Source organism: Hibiscus syriacus, unplaced genomic scaffold (genome assembly GCF_006381635.1).
Source record: "Hibiscus syriacus cultivar Baekdansim isolate YM2019G1 unplaced genomic scaffold, ASM638163v2 tig00110391_pilon, whole genome shotgun sequence".
In the NCBI taxonomy this organism is placed as follows: domain Eukaryota; kingdom Viridiplantae; phylum Streptophyta; class Magnoliopsida; order Malvales; family Malvaceae; genus Hibiscus; species Hibiscus syriacus.
Window position 1 is genome coordinate 1,372,320 of NW_024062719.1, and position 17,586 is coordinate 1,389,905.

At 36.2% G+C, this 17,586-nt stretch overlaps 2 protein-coding genes, 1 long non-coding RNA gene and 1 pseudogene across 4 annotated transcripts; 2 read left to right on the plus strand and 2 right to left on the minus strand.

The window, feature by feature from the left end:
• Positions 1-878: 878 nt before the first annotated feature.
• Positions 879-2,076, minus strand: LOC120123233. The gene is made up of 2 exons (XR_005516176.1): positions 1,812-2,076; positions 879-1,067 (listed from the first exon to the last, which is right to left on the minus strand). It is a non-coding gene; the product is annotated as an uncharacterized LOC120123233 (long non-coding RNA).
• A 969-nt stretch (positions 2,077-3,045) lies between these two features.
• Positions 3,046-6,022, plus strand: LOC120123163 (rop guanine nucleotide exchange factor 1-like). The gene is made up of 5 exons (XM_039142116.1): positions 3,046-3,413; positions 3,704-3,820; positions 3,921-4,459; positions 4,711-5,064; positions 5,457-6,022. Exons 1-5 carry the CDS (start codon positions 3,140-3,142, stop codon positions 5,883-5,885), a joined length of 1,713 nt encoding a protein of 570 aa, XP_038998047.1. The 5' UTR covers positions 3,046-3,139; the 3' UTR covers positions 5,886-6,022.
• A 3,065-nt stretch (positions 6,023-9,087) lies between these two features.
• On the plus strand, positions 9,088-11,858 carry LOC120123169 (annotated as a pseudogene).
• LOC120123168 (hippocampus abundant transcript 1 protein-like) lies at positions 11,630-16,136 on the minus strand. Of its 2 annotated transcripts, none has more exons than XM_039142123.1 (14): positions 15,931-16,136; positions 13,883-13,991; positions 13,696-13,811; positions 13,492-13,614; positions 13,204-13,412; positions 13,054-13,129; positions 12,887-12,973; positions 12,700-12,780; positions 12,570-12,602; positions 12,416-12,469; positions 12,278-12,319; positions 12,124-12,202; positions 11,948-12,018; positions 11,630-11,850 (listed from the first exon to the last, which is right to left on the minus strand). In XM_039142123.1, exons 1-14 carry the CDS (start codon positions 16,096-16,098, stop codon positions 11,764-11,766), a joined length of 1,335 nt encoding a protein of 444 aa, XP_038998054.1. In that variant the 5' UTR covers positions 16,099-16,136; the 3' UTR covers positions 11,630-11,763. The 2 variants fall into 2 exon arrangements, with proteins under 2 accessions (XP_038998054.1, XP_038998053.1); XM_039142122.1 differs by having other exon boundaries at positions 13,696-13,808; positions 13,880-13,991.
• Positions 16,137-17,586: the final 1,450 nt, after the last annotated feature.

A 17,586-nucleotide genomic window follows, 5' to 3' on the forward strand; every position in this document is an offset into this window, starting at 1 on the left:
AGACTTGTTTAAATACTCATTGAATGAATTCTAAACGTTGGGGATGATCATGAAGTCAATAGAGCTGTTGTTGTATGTTTTCCACTTCAAAAAACTGTTGGGAACGTATGGGTATCGGTACTCCTTCATAGGGGTATCGATACTACCTGTATAAAATTCAAATATTTTGACCGTTGCAAAACTGATGGTATCGGTGCCTCTCAAGGGGGTGTCGATACTACTATGTAAAGAGGTATCCATACCAGTCATGGTATCGATACCCATTTTGCATTATGTCATTTCTCGGAGTCAAAATCAACATGAGGGGTATCAGTACCTTTTGGCTAGGTATCAATACCTCTATGTAAAGGGGTATTGATACCCTTTAGGGTATTAATACCTCTTTTGCATTCGATGTTTGAGGGGTATCAATACCCATTAAAGAGGTATCGTTACTTCACTATTAAAACTGAATTTTGACTCGATTATGGTTCGAAATACTTTGTAAAAATTGTTTGAAATTTTTTTAAGAGTAAAACACAAATTTTATTTAAGTAAAGAGTAAAATTGATATTTGAAAACTTGGAGTAATATTTGTTATATTCGATTAATTGAATCGAATATTATATTTGAATTTAATATAAAATCTTAAAATTCATTAATACTTTATTTGTTATATTGAAACATCAAAAATATTTTCAACAGACAATCTGAAATTCAATTAAAACAGAAACTAAAATTCAAACATTTCTTTCTATTCAAAATCTATAAGCCAACTAAACATTTTAGCTGAACATTTTAGTATGACAGAATCTGAAATTCAAACATTTCTTGCTATTCAAAATCTATAACCCATCTAAACATTTTAGTATGATGGAATGTGAAATTAAATCAAAATCTATAATCCAACTAAAAATACTCACATTCAATATTTCTTCAGCAGTTTTAAGATTGGTACAACGACACCCACCGCCTCACCCACACAATGTAGCTCGAACTACAAAAGAGCTATTCAATCGAAAAAAAGAACCAGAAAGCTTCGATTGCTACCAGGACTGCCAGAGAAGATAGCTCCCAAATTACATAACCTGCCAAAAGTCTCAAGCAGAACATAAGCAAAATCCAGAGAACTAAAACAATTGAAACCTACCCAGCTGACCCAAAACATCTCTTGTAAAACGCAAAGCAATAACATCACAACACACCCAAACCATAGAAACAACTGCACAAGCTTTGCCTCCCCATTTCAAAACCCAACTACAAGAGCAGGAAGAACGCATTACCCAGCTCCCCAAACAACGAAGGATCGCACATAATTCAAATCGCATAGACAACAAGCATTGCACGAAACACAGAATCAGACATTGGACATCATTTACAAACCATGACAAGAACCTCAAAAACCAAAACCTAAAACTTCCTCATCCCTTAAAGTCACGCACCTAACTTAAACAATTATGCAGAGGCTAAAACCTTGAGAAAATCACAATTAGAATCAACATCATTAACGAATCCAAACCTAGCACCTACTCGAATCCTCTTCTATGGATAGAACACACATATGGCCTCACCATAGCACCCATAATCTGCCATAAACCCTCATACTATATTTATCAAACGAGCAAAAGATTGGTTCACTATGGCTTTAACACAAACATCTTGCGAGCAGAAATAACTATCGCAATCTAACTCCATAAACTGACAGAAACCCACACAGTATCTCAAAAACTTTGAAACTCATGTCAAGAGTAACCGAAGCTCGAGCACGAACCAGCAATCAAATAGAGATAGGAATATAATCACAGCTGGAAGAAAGAGAGAGTCGAACTCACCAAGCTAGACGAGAAACACCCAATCAAACGAGAAGAAAAATTGTGGACGAAAGCCGACGAATCCTAAATCCAAATACACCAGAGCAGGGCCGACCAAACCCTTATTCAAAGAACATGAAAAAGGGTTCAACGTCATTGTGTTGGGCTGTTGAGATCTTGGAAGAAATGGTCGAAAAATAGAAAAAAGTAGCAAGAACGGTGGTGGAGGCGGCCACCGCCTCGCCAGAGAAAAAGTTTGTGTAAGTAACCGTGAATGGTCTCTTAGTTATAGCGGCATTTAGTGTTATGAAACTGAATGAATGGTCAAACCGACCAAATTAATGATCTTTAAATTGATTTAATTGGTTGAATCACCAATGGATCAATTTATTATTCTTCAATTGGCTTGATAGATTGGTTTGTCCGTTAAAGATAATTAATAAAAATTAAAAAAAATTAACCAGTTAAAATATCAATCCTTTGGATTTAGATTTTTAAATTTGTAATAATTTGGATAATTTGTATTTTATTTATATAACTAGGAGTAGTATTTAATTTTTAATTGATAAATTTAAATTAAATATTATAAAATCTAATTATGAATAACTTTTTTACAAAATTAAGATTCAAACTATTAAATTCATTTAAAAATATAATGTTTTATCCTATTAGATTAAACTGGAGCTGGCGCTGTCGTTGATTAGCCGTTCTACTCTACACCAATGTTCCCTTGTCTTTTACTTATAAATGTCGGAATTCTATTTTTACTTATGTACCCTAAAATGTTACCATTGAAAAGAAAATCACTAAACTTATTTTAGAAAGTGTAACGTTTGGAATGAAGTATATATATTTTTTATTTCATTGATATAGTCTAATGATCCAAAGTATTAATTATTGATTTAAGTCGTTGAACCAATCCAATATTTACAGGCGAGAAAGGGGGAATTGAGAGGAGGAGTGGGGTCCAAACTGCAAAGAAAAAGGCTACTGTCGGGTGGGTTAAGGGGCATGGAGGAGCTTTGACGGAAAGACAAAGCACTGGGCAAAGCCGTCTCTTTAAGATTTTGCGCACACAAACACACCGTCACAAATGGAAAGAGAGAGAGAGAAAGAGCAACGCAACAAATTAAAAGTTTCAGTACTAATATAGAGAGAGAAAGGTGAAAAAGAAAAGAAACGAAAACTTGTTTACGAGATCTTTCACTTTATATATATATATATATATATTTTACTTCACTGCTACAAGTGGGAAAGACCCACCTCTCTTCTTCTTCTTCTTCGTTTAGCAAATGCGTCTGAGGGCTTTCTTTTTTTAAAGCCATTGGAATTTGCGATTAGAAAATATCATGGCAAGTGAATGTTCCGACGACGGTTCCGATCAGCAGAGCGAGCGGTGTGGGAGCTACAGTTTGAGCGCTGACGTCAGCGAATCCGAGAGTTGCAGCAGCTTCTCGTGTCGGCGTTTCGATGGAGAAGGCTGTTCCAGTTCGATGACGTCATCCCCGAGGTTAATGGCTGCCGGAGGGTTCGGTTTTCAGGTGCCAGTGATTGGTGGGAAGGATGTCGTGATTTGGGATGACGACGACGAGAAGATTGAGAAACGTGACACCGATTTGTCCGGTATTTCCGGTTTCTTCATTTTTTTTTTGCATTATAATTAGAATAAAATCTTTCAAAATGGTTTGTATATTTCTTACATCGATTTGCTTGTTTCTAATTTTGTCCTTAAAAATTACTAAATCAAATATTAAAAAAGAACAAACAAATCCAAGTAGGGATGAAAATTAAAGGAAAAATTGCACCTGTTAAATCATTTTGTATCATATCAAGTTCATTTTTATATTTTATGAAGGAATTTTGGGATAATTAAGCATTTACCTGGGTTTTGCAATGTTTTCCATATCATGTAGGAGTTGAGATGATGAAGGAGAGATTTGCTAAGCTTCTTTTAGGAGAAGACATGTCTGGAGGTGGGAAAGGAGTGTGTACTGCACTCGCTATTTCGAATGCGATCACGAATCTCTCCGGTTAGCTCCATTTTGCTTATAATTCCTTGTGGTATGTATATATCTGCATTTTGTGTAACCTTCTTTTAAGCTAAATGGGTGCTCTTCTTTGTAATGCCAGCCACCGTGTTCGGTGAGCTATGGAGATTAGAGCCATTAGCCCCGCAGAAGAAGGCAATGTGGAGGCGGGAAATGGAGTGGCTCTTGTGTGTGAGCGATTCGATCGTTGAACTTGTACCTTCAATACAACAATTCCCAGGGGGAGGAACATATGAAGTCATGGTGACAAGGCCAAGGTCGGATTTGTACATAAGTCTTCCAGCCCTTAAGAAGCTCGATGTGATTTTGATTACCATGCTTGACGGATTTCGAGAGGCAGAGTTTTGGTACGTTGATCGTGGGATAGTCGTGGGTGATGGTGGGGACTCTGGTGCTTATTATCCATTTGTTTCTGGAGGGAGGCCCTCTATTAGGCAGGAAGAGAAGTGGTGGTTGCCATGTCCGAAAGTGCCGACGAATGGTTTGTCAGAGGATACAAGGAAGAAGTTGCAACATTGTAGGGATAACACAAACCAAATACTGAAGGCAGCCATGGCGATTAATAACAGTGTGCTCGCCGAGATGGAGATACCTACTGCTTACTTGGAGACATTACCAAAGGTATGTTGCTTTGTTTCTCGAGCAGCTGAAGTTCTTGCAGTCATGCCGAAAACCGTATGCGTTGTTTACATTTTGGGTGAGATTTCTTAAATGTTAGTATTAGGTAGTCAACATTGATCTGTCAAGCTAATGAGCATCTTTATCAAGAGACCTGTTAACTAAGCGAGGTGGATTTTGGCGTAGCTAATTGTGATTTAGTATGATTTACCTTATATCTGCTTGAAGGGTTAACATATTTTTCTTGTCATCAGAATGGAAAGGCTTGTCTGGGAGATATTATCTACCGCTACATGACAGCGGATCAGTTCTCGCCTGAATGTCTCCTCGATTGTCTTGATCTGTCAACGGAACATCACACTCTGGAAACAGCCAACAGGATCGAGGCAGCGGTACATGTTTGGAAGCAGAAAGATCATAGGAAACACATGAATCACATAAAAGGTAGGCGTTCTTCGTGGGGAGGAAAGGTCAAGGGCCTTGTTTCTGACAGTGAAAGGAACAACTTTCTATCTCAAAGAGCTGAGACTCTCTTACATAGCTTGAGGGTTCGTTTTCCCGGCCTCCCGCAGACCGCATTGGATATGAACAAAATTCAATATAACAAGGTATTTTCACATTGAATCTTTCGTCGTGTCCGCCTAACCATGTGGCCTAATAAATGAGATATGGTAGCTCCTTGGGAGGAATAGGACCAACTTATGTTGCTTCCTTGTATCTTTTTTTTTTTTTGGATAAGTACTTCCTTGTATCTTTTGCCAATGTGTACTCATCCATGATCTTGGGACCACAGCATTTTAATAGGGGATAATGGGGGGCCTATATTGAGTGAATTTACAAACCACGTTATCTTGTTTTGGTAATCTCTGAAGTGAAAGGTGAACCTCCTCTACTTGATGGGTACATTTTGTAAGCAGTGGTTCCCACCGTTACTCGATTTGTGATTCGAATCGACCTCATTGTTTTAGGTTATATAGACCTCATAATCTTTTAATTGCAGGACGTTGGGCAATCAATTCTTGAAAGCTACTCAAGGGTGATGGAGAGTTTGGCCTTCAACATTATGGCAAGGATAGATGATGTCCTATATGTTGATGATGCTGTCAAGCATTGTGCTGAAGCCGAATCGATCGCCCTTTTCAGCAGGGGCGGCTTAAGCAGTCGGCCCATACAGAGGAGAATGTCTCCCAGTCCCTTTTCTATTCAACACACTCCTTATGCCTCTCCGTTCGCGACGCCGACCTTTTCTTCATCTCCGATTACCGGAAGTCCAGGAAGGGCAGCTTCATCTTTGAAGAGAAATGGTATTAAGGAAGAACCTGATTGGATACACGAGAAACCGTATGCATCCGAGTTTGAGAAGGTGTGGTCGTATACCGGGAACCTCAGCGCAAGAAGAGTTTCGGAGAATGCTCCCGAGAGAGACTGAAACCAAAGATTCATAACCATTTGTTTAGTTTCATTGGGTGTCTGAATATGGGTAAATCTAATATTTGTATATTTCTTTGCATTAGGAATATCAATTTCAAAGTTTTGATATTTTTTAAATCTCCTATTGTGAGCTAATACCGACTAGTTAGACCTGTGGATTCTTACAACGAGCATTTCGATCAAAATGTTGTATAAAGCCAACGTTTAAACAACGGTCAACTACGGTCGTTCTTCCGTTTGATCAATGGCGTAAAACTTGTTATCGAAGGTGATAATATCCTGAACACCATGCACATTTTCAAGTCAAGTCCTTTCATTTTCACCTGATCGTATCGATGTAACAAGGTGAGCATCACGAGATTGTACCAATATCGACCGCAAGATTAGCTGCACGGTGACGGGGTTACATTGGTTACGGTGGTTTCCGGCGGGGAACGAGGTATTTCTGGTGACATGGAAAATGGGATATATTCGAGCAAAGGTTTGGTGGAAAGGAATGTCATGAACGGCAAACTGATCGGAGTTGGAGAGCATCTAAACGGGTTTCCTTGAAGGAATCACTGATTCCGAACAAGTTACCCACGGAGGAGGTGGCCAAAACAAGCAGGGCAATTCTCTCAAGGACTAGAAACACCCTGTCCCCTTTCAAAATCAAACACACATAAGTTTATCGTCAACATTAAGATATTGTGGCGTGCACGAGCAAGGAACAAATGATGTAACCATCTCACTGTTTAGATTTTGAAGTTTATCCATTTTAAATGGATTTCCCATAAAATCATTCTAAACAGAAATAATATAAATTATAAATAAATATTTGGGTATCAATATTACAGCAACAAATGATGATCGAAAAAATTAATGATGTTTTATAAGATTAAATCAATGACAAATTCAAAAAAAAATATTATTGACTATGCCGATATAAATATTTGAACCAAATTTCAATACTTGAAATGAAAGTGTCTTTAGTCTTCTTTGTCGATCGTTTAACTATTATTTTTTATTTTTGTTCTTTTAGGGTTAGATTTGATGTTATTATGGTTGATCAATATGACGCTTATTTGTAATCACGTTAATCTTCTTTACTATAGATTTTCATATTGAATTTGAATATACGATTTTGTGTTTGTAGATAGTTTTTCATGACGCTCTAATTTGATTTTCGGTTCTCGATAGTTTTTAATAGTTTAATCCATTTTTGTGGTTCGTTTATCAATGCGGTCATATATTTCGTTCGAGTCTTTTGATTGAGTTTTTAACCTTTTTCATTTATGGCCCGGTACTTATATGATTTAAAATAACTAATTTTAATATTATAAAAATATTCAAATTATGTATCTAATTCACAATAATAGTTGTAAACCCTTGTCGCTCATCTCTTTTCCTTTTGGTCTTTGTTGATTAATAATGACATCAACTTTAATGTTGGTTGTCGACTTCCGACATTCTATATTGATTTTTTTTCTTCTTTATATCGTATCTCTATTTTATTTTATTTTTTATTAGTCTCTAGGTATGACACGATTTTAGTTGTCTTTATAACACATGTTGATAACGCCACGACTGATCATGATAGTGCTTATTTAATATATTGTTGATATTCTCTGGTTTGGATACTCGGATTAAATGTGGATACCCAATTTACGTTTGTGGATAGTTTTTCACATCGCTCGAGTCTGATTTGCATTTTATCGGTGATCTTTCAATAGCTTGATCCCTTTTGTGGTTCGTTTGCCGATATGATTAGATCTTTTTATATTTATCTTTGTTCGAGTTTCTTGGTAAAATTGTTAATCTTTTATTTTTTTTATCCTTATGTGATTTTAAATTGCTAGTTTTGTTTTAATTATTATAATTTTTTTTAATTATGTGCTTAATTTACAATTATAATTATAAATTTTTATTGTAATTTGAGATATTTACTATTTTGAATTCTAAAAAAAAATTGTAAACACTTTTTATAATTTTAGATATTTTCATTTTTGTAATAAGACTAGTTGCTTATATTAAAAAATATATATTCAAACTAACCTCTTTACGCCTGGATCCCTCGCCATTGATGGAGAAAATTGGAATATAAAGTTCGCGGTTATTTGTTGGCAGCTTTGGAAACAGAGATGTTGTTTGATTCTTGAGCCTGACTACACCCAAAGAGATGATTTCCTCACTCGTTGTAGTCGACTAACAATGGAGTTTTCTTCAGCTACAACGGCAGCTGTCCTTGTAGACACTAATATCAAAATTAGTTCGGATGGAGCAGTTAGGAGTAGCAACAACATGGCCGCTGCTGGAGGTTTGATACGGGATGCTGAGGGTACTTGGTTGTTTGGCTATTCCCGCAGCCTTGGACGTTGTTCGGTGCTTGTTGCCGAGTTCTGGGCTCTTCATGACATTCTTCTACGTGCTTGGAAGTTAGGATATCGACAGGTGGAAATAGAAACGGATAACCTGGAGGTATCGAGGATATGGTATAACACCTCTGATGCACTGGCCGGGAATGCTCTAGTGGAGGCGATCTATGATCTTCGAGATCGTGATTGGTAATGGAAATGCGACATGTTCGACGTGATCAGAACGCTGCGGCGGACTATCTTGCGGGTTTGAGTCTAGAAACCCTTTTTTAAGCTTCTCTTTGGGTTTCAATTGAGAATCGAAGTTTTGTTTTCATCTCTTTGATTTTATTTTAAAAAACATTTTTGACCAAAAAGGTAGTCTTTTCTACCTTAAATTCACGATGACTAATGAAAGGCCAAGGATTAGCTTGGACAAGGCGGTGGTTGATGTTCGGCAACCGGAACTCGGGGAACTCTCAGCTAGGAATTTCGCCAAATGCCTTGCTGCTTGAGAGGTTTCAACTCTTTATTCCAATCCCGGAAATCCCTTATTCCCCTTTCATTCATTGATTAATTGTCTAATTGATCATTGATGGCGGGTTGATATTAGTTAATCTTGTTAATTTGCATCTGTTATTGACCTGGGGTTGCAAAAATAATCGATGGGTGCCAATTCATGATGATTAATGGTAGAGAGAACAGTGCTAAAATGTCTTCTTTGACATTGATTGCATCGGAAAATTTTTAACTTTTTCTATAGAATTTTATTTTCTTGGATGTGAAATATATATTGGCATTAGCACTTTATGTGAAGTTTTGCCTGAATGAATGGATAATCTTATTTATATTACCTTGTTTTGGATCGATATTCTGTTTATAGTACCAATCCGGCACACCGGCGGGCCTTGAAGGTGGAATAACTAACTTGCTATCTTTCACAAATTTCTATGTTGAAGGATCTTGTGCCCCGGCTTGGCATTTATAAGAAACTCAAAAAGCACCACGGTTGTGTAAATACAGTGAGCTTTAATGCTGATGGCAACAATTTAGTATCCGGCTCCGATGACATGCGTGTTATTGTATGGGGTTGGGAAACTGGGCATTCCAAGCTTTCTTTCTGGTCGGGTCATTCCGACAATGTTTTCCAAGCAAGATTCATGCTTTACACAGATGACCGCAGCTTGGTCACCTGCGCTGCAGATGGGGAGGTGAATTTCTTGTCTAGGCAAGCAACAATTTTCTAAAATTTACAATAAATTTTTTAGGATCAATTTGCTACATGAATCTCGTCCCTTTGAGCTTAAATGTTGATGGTTTAAATGGAAAAGGAGTCGATTTTCAAAGTCTAACAAGTATCATTTACATCATTACATTGAGAAAGAACGCCAGGCTTGATATGGAAAACAGTGCTACATGGCTAACAAGTATCACGAGCTTAAGCAAAGGCTTTTGTTTACTGAATTTAAAGAGCTGTTTCTTACTTGTAGGTTTGACATGCTCAAATTTTGGAACGCGGCTTCGAAACTAGGCTGCTGCCAAACATCAGGGCTGAGCTTTTAAATTGGCCATTGAACCAGGAAGCCCTCATATATTTTACACTTGTGGCGCAGATGGGTTAGTGCAGCATGTGAGTTGGGTTTAACTGCAAAGTCGTCATTATTTCCTTAAAATTCTTTTAGGTTTATAATTTACAAACATTTACGTGACTGAAGCAGCACCAATAGTTCTTTGGAGAGAACTTAAGTCGTCCGTGGCCAAGTTGGACAACCTTTTGGGAGTTCAATTTCGATATCTAGTTGACTGCAATTGGTTTTCATGTTATTGTTCTCTTCTTTTTGTTGTATGATGACATTTTGTCTAATGGCCTTACTTTTTGGCTTGATTTTAATATAGCCGACTAATACAGCTCTGTTACACTATCACTTGCATTTCAGAATGATCTTAGAACTGCACAAGCTACTGAACTTTTCACATGCTATCCACTTGACGATAGCAGGGCTTGCATGCGAGTTATCAAGCTCAACTCTATTGCAATTGATCCAAGGAACCCAAATCTCTTTGCAGTTGCAGGATCTGATGGGTTCACTCGCCTTTATGATTATACGAAAGTATAAGTGGGATGGCTCGACTGATTTTGGTCAACCTACTGATTGTTTTTTCCCCCCCACATTTGATTGGTGATGATCTAGTTGGAATAGCAGGTTTGGCCTTTTCAGATCAGAGTGAACTTCTAGTCTCTCACAGTAACGAGTTCATTTATCTCTCTACACGAGATATGGGACTGGGGCATGATCCAGCCCTGGCATCTTCATCATCTGTATGTAGTGAAGCAAGTGAAATTGGACTTGATCATTCAGCTGTGTCGGCATCAGCTATGGATGCCAATGACAAAGGTATTCCACAAGTTTACAAGGGACATATGAACCGTGAGATGGTGAAAGGAGTGAGGTTCTTTGGACCGAGATCAGAGTACGTTGTTAGTGGATCTGACTGTGGTCGAATATTTATATGGAAGAGGAAATGTGGAGAGCTAGTTCGTGTGATGGAAGCAGAGAAGCACGTGGTCAACTGTATCGAATCTCATCCTCATAGTGCAGTTCTTGCTAGCAGTGGAATCGAGACTGTTATCAAGATATGGGCTCCAAAGGCTCTTCATAAAGCTATTCCTCCGACAAATATTGAAGAGGTATGTCTTGTTCTTCTAATCTCTTATAGAAAGAAAAATATGAAGACAAACATAGAACAGGTCTTCTGTTCATAACTGTATATTTATTCACTCGTATTGGTCGGTATATACGTTTTTCTATTATAAAGACATACGAGAAGCAGAGGAGCTGATCTCTCTGCTATTACTTCTTTGCAAAAGGTGCCAAAACCAAGTCACTTTCGTTTGTTTTACCTCAAGGATGATGTGTATGATAATGACGACGACGATATGATCCCCTTTTTAACATTGAAGATGATAGTAGTGATGAGATTATGATGGGCCAGTTTCAGAGCTGTCAATTTTTCCCCAAAACAGAAAACCTACCCAACCATATGATGATAATGTCGACGACAATAATTGTAAAAAAAATTTATATCTTTCCAGTTATAATGATGCTAACGATGATTGTAATTTTGCACACTGTCTTCAGTGCAAACCAAAACCTAGGGACTGGATGTACCGAATGATTGTAATGATGCTAATGATGTGTTTACTTTCATGGCAGAGGCTGGGGAGTAGACCAGAACAATAAGGAGAAAACTCATCGGCAAGAGGGCGAGAACTTCTAGATCTCATATGGATATCCGACACCAACAGCGATGCTTATTTGGATAACGGAGAGAATGCTTCCGGTCCAGAGGACTTATTCAGTTGAATGATAATGTTGTGGTAACCCTGTTTAGTCATTGCACTTGTACATACTCATAACAATATCTTTCTATAGCTTTTGTTTTGTCTCACATAAAAAGTCGCCTTTCATGAAATCATCCATTGATATGAAAGAGACTTTCACCTTCTATAATTATTATACATACATCATTTCACTCTCCTGTCTAAACCTCCATGCAATTGCTGCTGCTTTTGTCACTTGAATTTGAAGGAGCATTCCCTATTGTCGAACTCAGAATGAAGGCGATCGCCTGTTAAAGTTGAAAAGAGTCGTTTTAATTGCGAAAGACTGAATCTATGATGGTAAAAAGGATACTTGGTTACTTTTATACCAAGTAAAGTCCATACCAATATGATGGCAATGCACAAGATACTAAATCCAGGGAAATGAAATGGTGCATCTTCTGATAGGAATGATGCTGGATAAGCAGTAGAAACCATTGGTTAATTTACCTTCAACAGTAAAAAAAAACAACCGTGAATTCTTTTTTGGGGGAAGATAGAAAATATCAATCTTTTCAAACCTGTGAGAGGACTAAAAATCAATGGAGCAATGATGTTGGCCATGGAACTCACTCCTGATATGCATCCTTGAGCCTTCCCCTGGTTATAATTAAATGTTTTGACAGTTAAATTCATGCTTGAAGAAAAGGGTTCAAAACAGGGAGATTCAGTCACCTGCTCCGTCGAGCCAACTTGTTTCGAAACAATGCTGCGTAACTGTATAATTCGTAATTTGGATTCGATCAGATGACATCGTCTTTCAGATAATCGAACAAAGCTCACAATGAAATGTCAATAAACGGAAGAACTTACAGACGGTGGAGCAAAGACCATCACAGCAGATAATGCAGTGGTTGCATAGGGAACCTGCAGAAAAATATCGAATCATTCGAAGGAACGAGATATAAATACGGGTAACTGGTTGTCTATGATCGAACTAAGTTAAACTCTGGGTTTATCTAACTACCCATGGTGACCAGGCCAAGCTGTAAATAATGGCCTGCAAAAGAAGGCAGGTAAGAAAATTCATCAGTTTACATGTCTTCAAACCATTGTTAATAAGAGATTGAGCATAAGATGAGAAAAAAAACTCTTACGTGTATACATGAAACTAAGAGTCCTACTGAAAGCAACTTTCCATCTCCAATGGGAGATACCAATAAGGGCATGATAAACAACTGCAGGAATATGATTCAGAAACACAAAAGAAAAACAACGTTTTACTGATAATTGATCAACGAAAGAATCAAATAGCTACGAGAAATGTATCGACAGTGTTTATACCTGCGAAGCGGTCGCTATAATTCCAGAAATTAGCATCAAATCAGCAAATTGGTTCTTGTTAAAGTGGAAACGAGCCTTCAAATAGTACTGCAGGGTCACAGAATTTTGAAGTATAATAAGAGAAAGTGTAACATTATTTCCACAATTTGATAGGGAAAAAAACATACCATTGATGAAGATATCAACCCACCCTCTGCAAGATTATAGAAGAAAGCAACAACTGCTGCTTGGGTAAACGATGGACTGAAATTACAGAAGTTCACCGGTCATTTTAAACTTCGAAAAATTGAAAGAAGGAATTTACATCAAACCAGTACCTGCTCCTCAGCAAGGAAATAATGTCACCAAGGGATGGAATTCTCTTGAATGCAGGCATCTTCCTAGGTACAACATTGCCATCCTTTTGAATGACATCTTCACTTTCTTTCAAGATTGGTTGTGTCATACTGTCATCTCGATCCGGTATACTTTCCTCAAGGAAAATTCTCATGTAGACAACGGCGAGCATCGATACGAACGTAGCAACCTGCAGAGTTTTGATTCAACAATGAGAAAGGTGCAGATTGGAGGTTGCAGAGAAGAATTAAGGGTGGGAAAAACCTAACCTGAAATGTCGAACCGGCAGAGAGGAAATGAGCTGCTAAATTTGCACATACAAATGCAGCAGAGGTTATACCAGAGAGAATTCCAAATGCAGATGCCCTTTGACTATCTGCTATGTTGTCTGCCTGCAGAGGCCCATAAACTTCAGCCTTACACAATTACACAATGATTACAAAGCAGTTACAGAATGATTGAGGGTTAATTACCAAATAAGCAAGAGCAAGGCAGTTAACGCTGCCTTCACAGATCATGGCAGTGAGCGTCTTGAGGGCGTAATACGCATAAAAATAATTGGTTGTTCGGCTGCACGCCAATACAGCTGCAGGAAGACAATTCACATATTTACATATATAAATTGTTTGACAACATGAAAATGAAAAGCATACGTACTGAAGGGGATAATGGACAAAGCCATAGGTAAAGTGAGGAGAGATTTCCTGCCATACTGATCGGACAGATTCCCAATAAGTGGCATCATCAGAGCCGTCCCAACTCCTATCACCTGCATGCTTCCATCACATCTAACGCGTCACAACTAGGACGGGGTCCGTATACTATAACTAAAGTATAAGAAAATGGAATCACAAAATCTAATTAAACTAAAATTAAAAGATCTAAGTACGTATATATGTATATATAATCTTTAATAATACAAATATTAAGGGGACAGAAGCATAGCTTCGTCCTCACAGTTGTGAACCTCTATTATTTTTCATGCTCTACATGTGATTTGCTTTGATTCCAAGCATATCAGAGATAAGGGTTAGACAATTAGAAGGATTAAATCATCTAATTTTGAAGTTAACAGTAAACAAGTATTTAATCTAAAATTTGAGAGGAACTTAAAGGTGTAATTTGATAATTATTTTAATTAATAGGGACTAAAATTATTATTAGACAAAAAATATAGATGATCCCCTCCCATGCCCTTGATAACTTCGTCAATTCATATAGATTCTTCTCTAGAATTTTTTCTAAAACAAGTTGATGTCGATAGCATTATTTCTTGTAATCGTGAAAATGATGACATCACACGTGAAGATTAATTAAATTATCTTTATCGTAAGAAATTCATTAACTAAAAGAAAATTTATATTATCATTTTAACCATGCCGCTATCAATTTAATGACATTTGTATGAATTAAGTGATTTCGATGGTAAACGGATTATTGTTATTCTTTTAGGTCTCGTATTAAAGTACTATATATATTAAGGGTGTGAACATTGTCGATTGAGAATTATCTTTAAATAAATACTACCATACACTTACGTGAGATTAATAAAAAAAATGATAACATTGATTTTATCATACGAAAATTATCCAAGCCATCTTCATTGTAAGAAAGATACCAACCACATATTCATGAAAGGATTAATTATACTGACACTAAATCATTTATTTTCTAGATATTTGCAGAACATGGTAGTCTGTGTATCCAAATCGCAGAATAATTGGTTGGATCTGAAACAAAAACAAAGAGTTGAAAAAAGAACAATGACAAACGTGAAATGGACCCTTTAGTTAAAGCTGCACTAAGTTGCTTGTTTGCCCTTAAACAAGTTTTTGTATGGTTTCCCAACTGTCACGCAGCAAAGACATAAACATGGGCGTGACAGTGATGCATAATATGTCTGGTTTCAACATGTATACATCGCTTGCACATCTCAATTATTCCCTAATGCCACTTTGCAGGTTAATGCAATTTGTTTGCTTGCAAGGGGCAACTTCAGTATTAATTCACATGAAAGATACTGTCTATGATAAAACCACAATTATTCTGAATAATATCAAAGAGAATAATTAATCGTAAACTTTAACTTAAAAAACTTTGTTAATATTATATCAGTTGGATTTTTTTCCATTAACCTAGCACTCGGTTCATACTTTAAATGATGATTCGGATATGAGATGAAGCATATTTGAAACACGTGGATCCAGTGTACACCCACTCTATAGGTGGTACGCATATGATATGATATGATATGTTGAAAAGTAACACTATTAAAATTTTTGAACATGGATAGAATTGGGTGATAGATAAAGGAGTATATTATACTCGAGCCTGGGTCGAGTGTGCCAAAACCCGACCCGACCTATGATCATCCTTAAAATTGCTCCTGTGGTGTGGGGCAGGTGGATCTAAGATGGGGAAACCTGGCAGTAAACGTAAAACGATGGATATATTGGAGTTCAACCGTAAAAGTGCACATTAACGAAGGCTTTGCTTTTGCGAGGGAGGAAGAAGATCTAACTGCTAAACATGGTGCGTGGAAGAACGGACTCGTAAAACTTTTATCGCCGGGTTTAAAGAAATAATCTAAAACGCCGATGAGATGATCGGCGGTGTTATTAAAAAGCAGCTCTAACGTATATATATCAATAAGGAGCGGAAGGTAATAATAATAATAATAATAAATGAAGGGGAAGAAAAAAACGTACGGCTTGCTGGAAACCGGAGAGGTAAATGGCGAGTGAGCACTCGTCGGTGCCGGGGCAGAGGGCCAACATCGTCACATCTGTAATTGCAGGAATCACTATGCAGGTCGCAAACCCCGACATGAAAACGGTGACGTATAGATGGCTTAACGCTTTTAGCTTCTGCTCCATTCTTTTCCTTTAGAATTAATGGAAAAGCAAACTGCAAATATTGGAACTGACAAAGTTGGAAGTGCGGAGAGTGGATTCTCTTTTATTTAAGTTCATGACTGTGTCTAATTCTGCTCACTCCTTATACTTTCTTCAACTTTTGAATTTCAGTCCCTCTTCTTTTTTAATTCCTCAAATATTTAATCTCTCCACTTTATCAAACAATCTAACTATATCATATACTTAATTTATACAAAATATCAAACATACTTTATAGTAAAATTTAATGTTTTATTATTTACTTTATAGTTGCAAAGGAATTGTTGTTATTCATTGAGGTCTCGGATTCGAGCACTAAGAATGTTAGGGTTGTGAACATTCAATGTTAAATGATTGAGAGTTATTTTTAACGGATATTGTATTGTACCAATCCCATATTAATAAAAAAATAATGTTTAATTTTAAAGTACTATTTAAAAAATATTTAATTTTAAAGTATTTAATTTGTCAATACTCGTTTGTCAATTTATGAAAAGATACTTCAATTCTGTTAAATTTGAATAAAGTTTTATTATTTACTTTATAGTTGCAAATGAATTGTTGCTATTCATTGAGGTCTCGGATTCGAGCACTAAGAATATTAGGGCCGTGAGCATTCAATGTCAAATGATTGAGAGTTATTTTTTAACGGATATTGTCTTGTACCAATCCTATATTAATAAAATAATAATGTTTAATTTTAAAGTACTATTTAAAAAATATTTAATTTTTTAATACTCGTTTGTCAATTTATGAAACGATACTTCAATTCTGTTAAATCTGAATAAAGTTTTAATTATGATTATAAAGTTCATCGTTCTGTTATATCTACTTCAATTTGTTAGAATTGGATTGTTTTACTTTGCAAAAATTAAGAAATTTGTCCATTAGATAACATTAATAAAAGCCTTTCGCCAAGGACGGCGTCGGATCTAATCTTAGCAGGAGCCATATCTTTTTAACGACTTTAAAATTTATGAATAATTTTATTTATTTATTTATTTATTTCAAAATATATATAAATGCCTACATCAAATATTCTATCATTTCTTTGAAGTAACAAGTAGAAAATTATAAATAAAATTAAAGTAAATAATGATTTTAAAAGGTGTTATCATAATAAAACATGTCACTCCTTCAAAATACATACATGAGTGATATTGTATTAAATATAATAAAAATTAAATATAATATCATACAATAATTTAATAAATATACTATCACTTAATTACTTACCTTTAAAAATTGTCACTCAATTAAATTTCGACCTCTTAGTAAATCTCAAATAATCAGAGTATAATATAAGGGATTTACTTTTGTTGTGGAATTTTCATGCAGGAAGAACAAGAGTTTATAACTTATTATATTATCTTTTGAGAAAGAGAAAATCTCTGTAATTTGTTTAGGGTACTATTAATTTTATTCTGTTTTGTTTTGGTATCCAATTTTGTTTTCAAAATCATACCTAAC

Excerpts from the sequence above, each read along its gene's own strand:
- LOC120123168 (XM_039142123.1), bottom strand. The coding sequence starts at position 16,098 with ATGGAGCAGAAGCTAAAAGCGTTAAGCCATCTATACGTCACCGTTTTC. Across the intron at positions 12,781-12,886 it reads TTATAGCGACCGCTTCGCAG|TTGTTTATCATGCCCTTATT; the intron begins GTATAAACACTG and ends ATATTCCTGCAG. Across the intron at positions 12,019-12,123 it reads GATTTTTAGTCCTCTCACAG|CATCATTCCTATCAGAAGAT; the intron begins GTTTGAAAAGAT and ends CTGCTTATCCAG.
- LOC120123163 (XM_039142116.1), top strand. The coding sequence starts at position 3,140 with ATGGCAAGTGAATGTTCCGACGACGGTTCCGATCAGCAGAGCGAGCGG. Across the intron at positions 4,460-4,710 it reads ACTTGGAGACATTACCAAAG|AATGGAAAGGCTTGTCTGGG; the intron begins GTATGTTGCTTT and ends TCTTGTCATCAG. Across the intron at positions 5,065-5,456 it reads ACAAAATTCAATATAACAAG|GACGTTGGGCAATCAATTCT; the intron begins GTATTTTCACAT and ends TTTTAATTGCAG.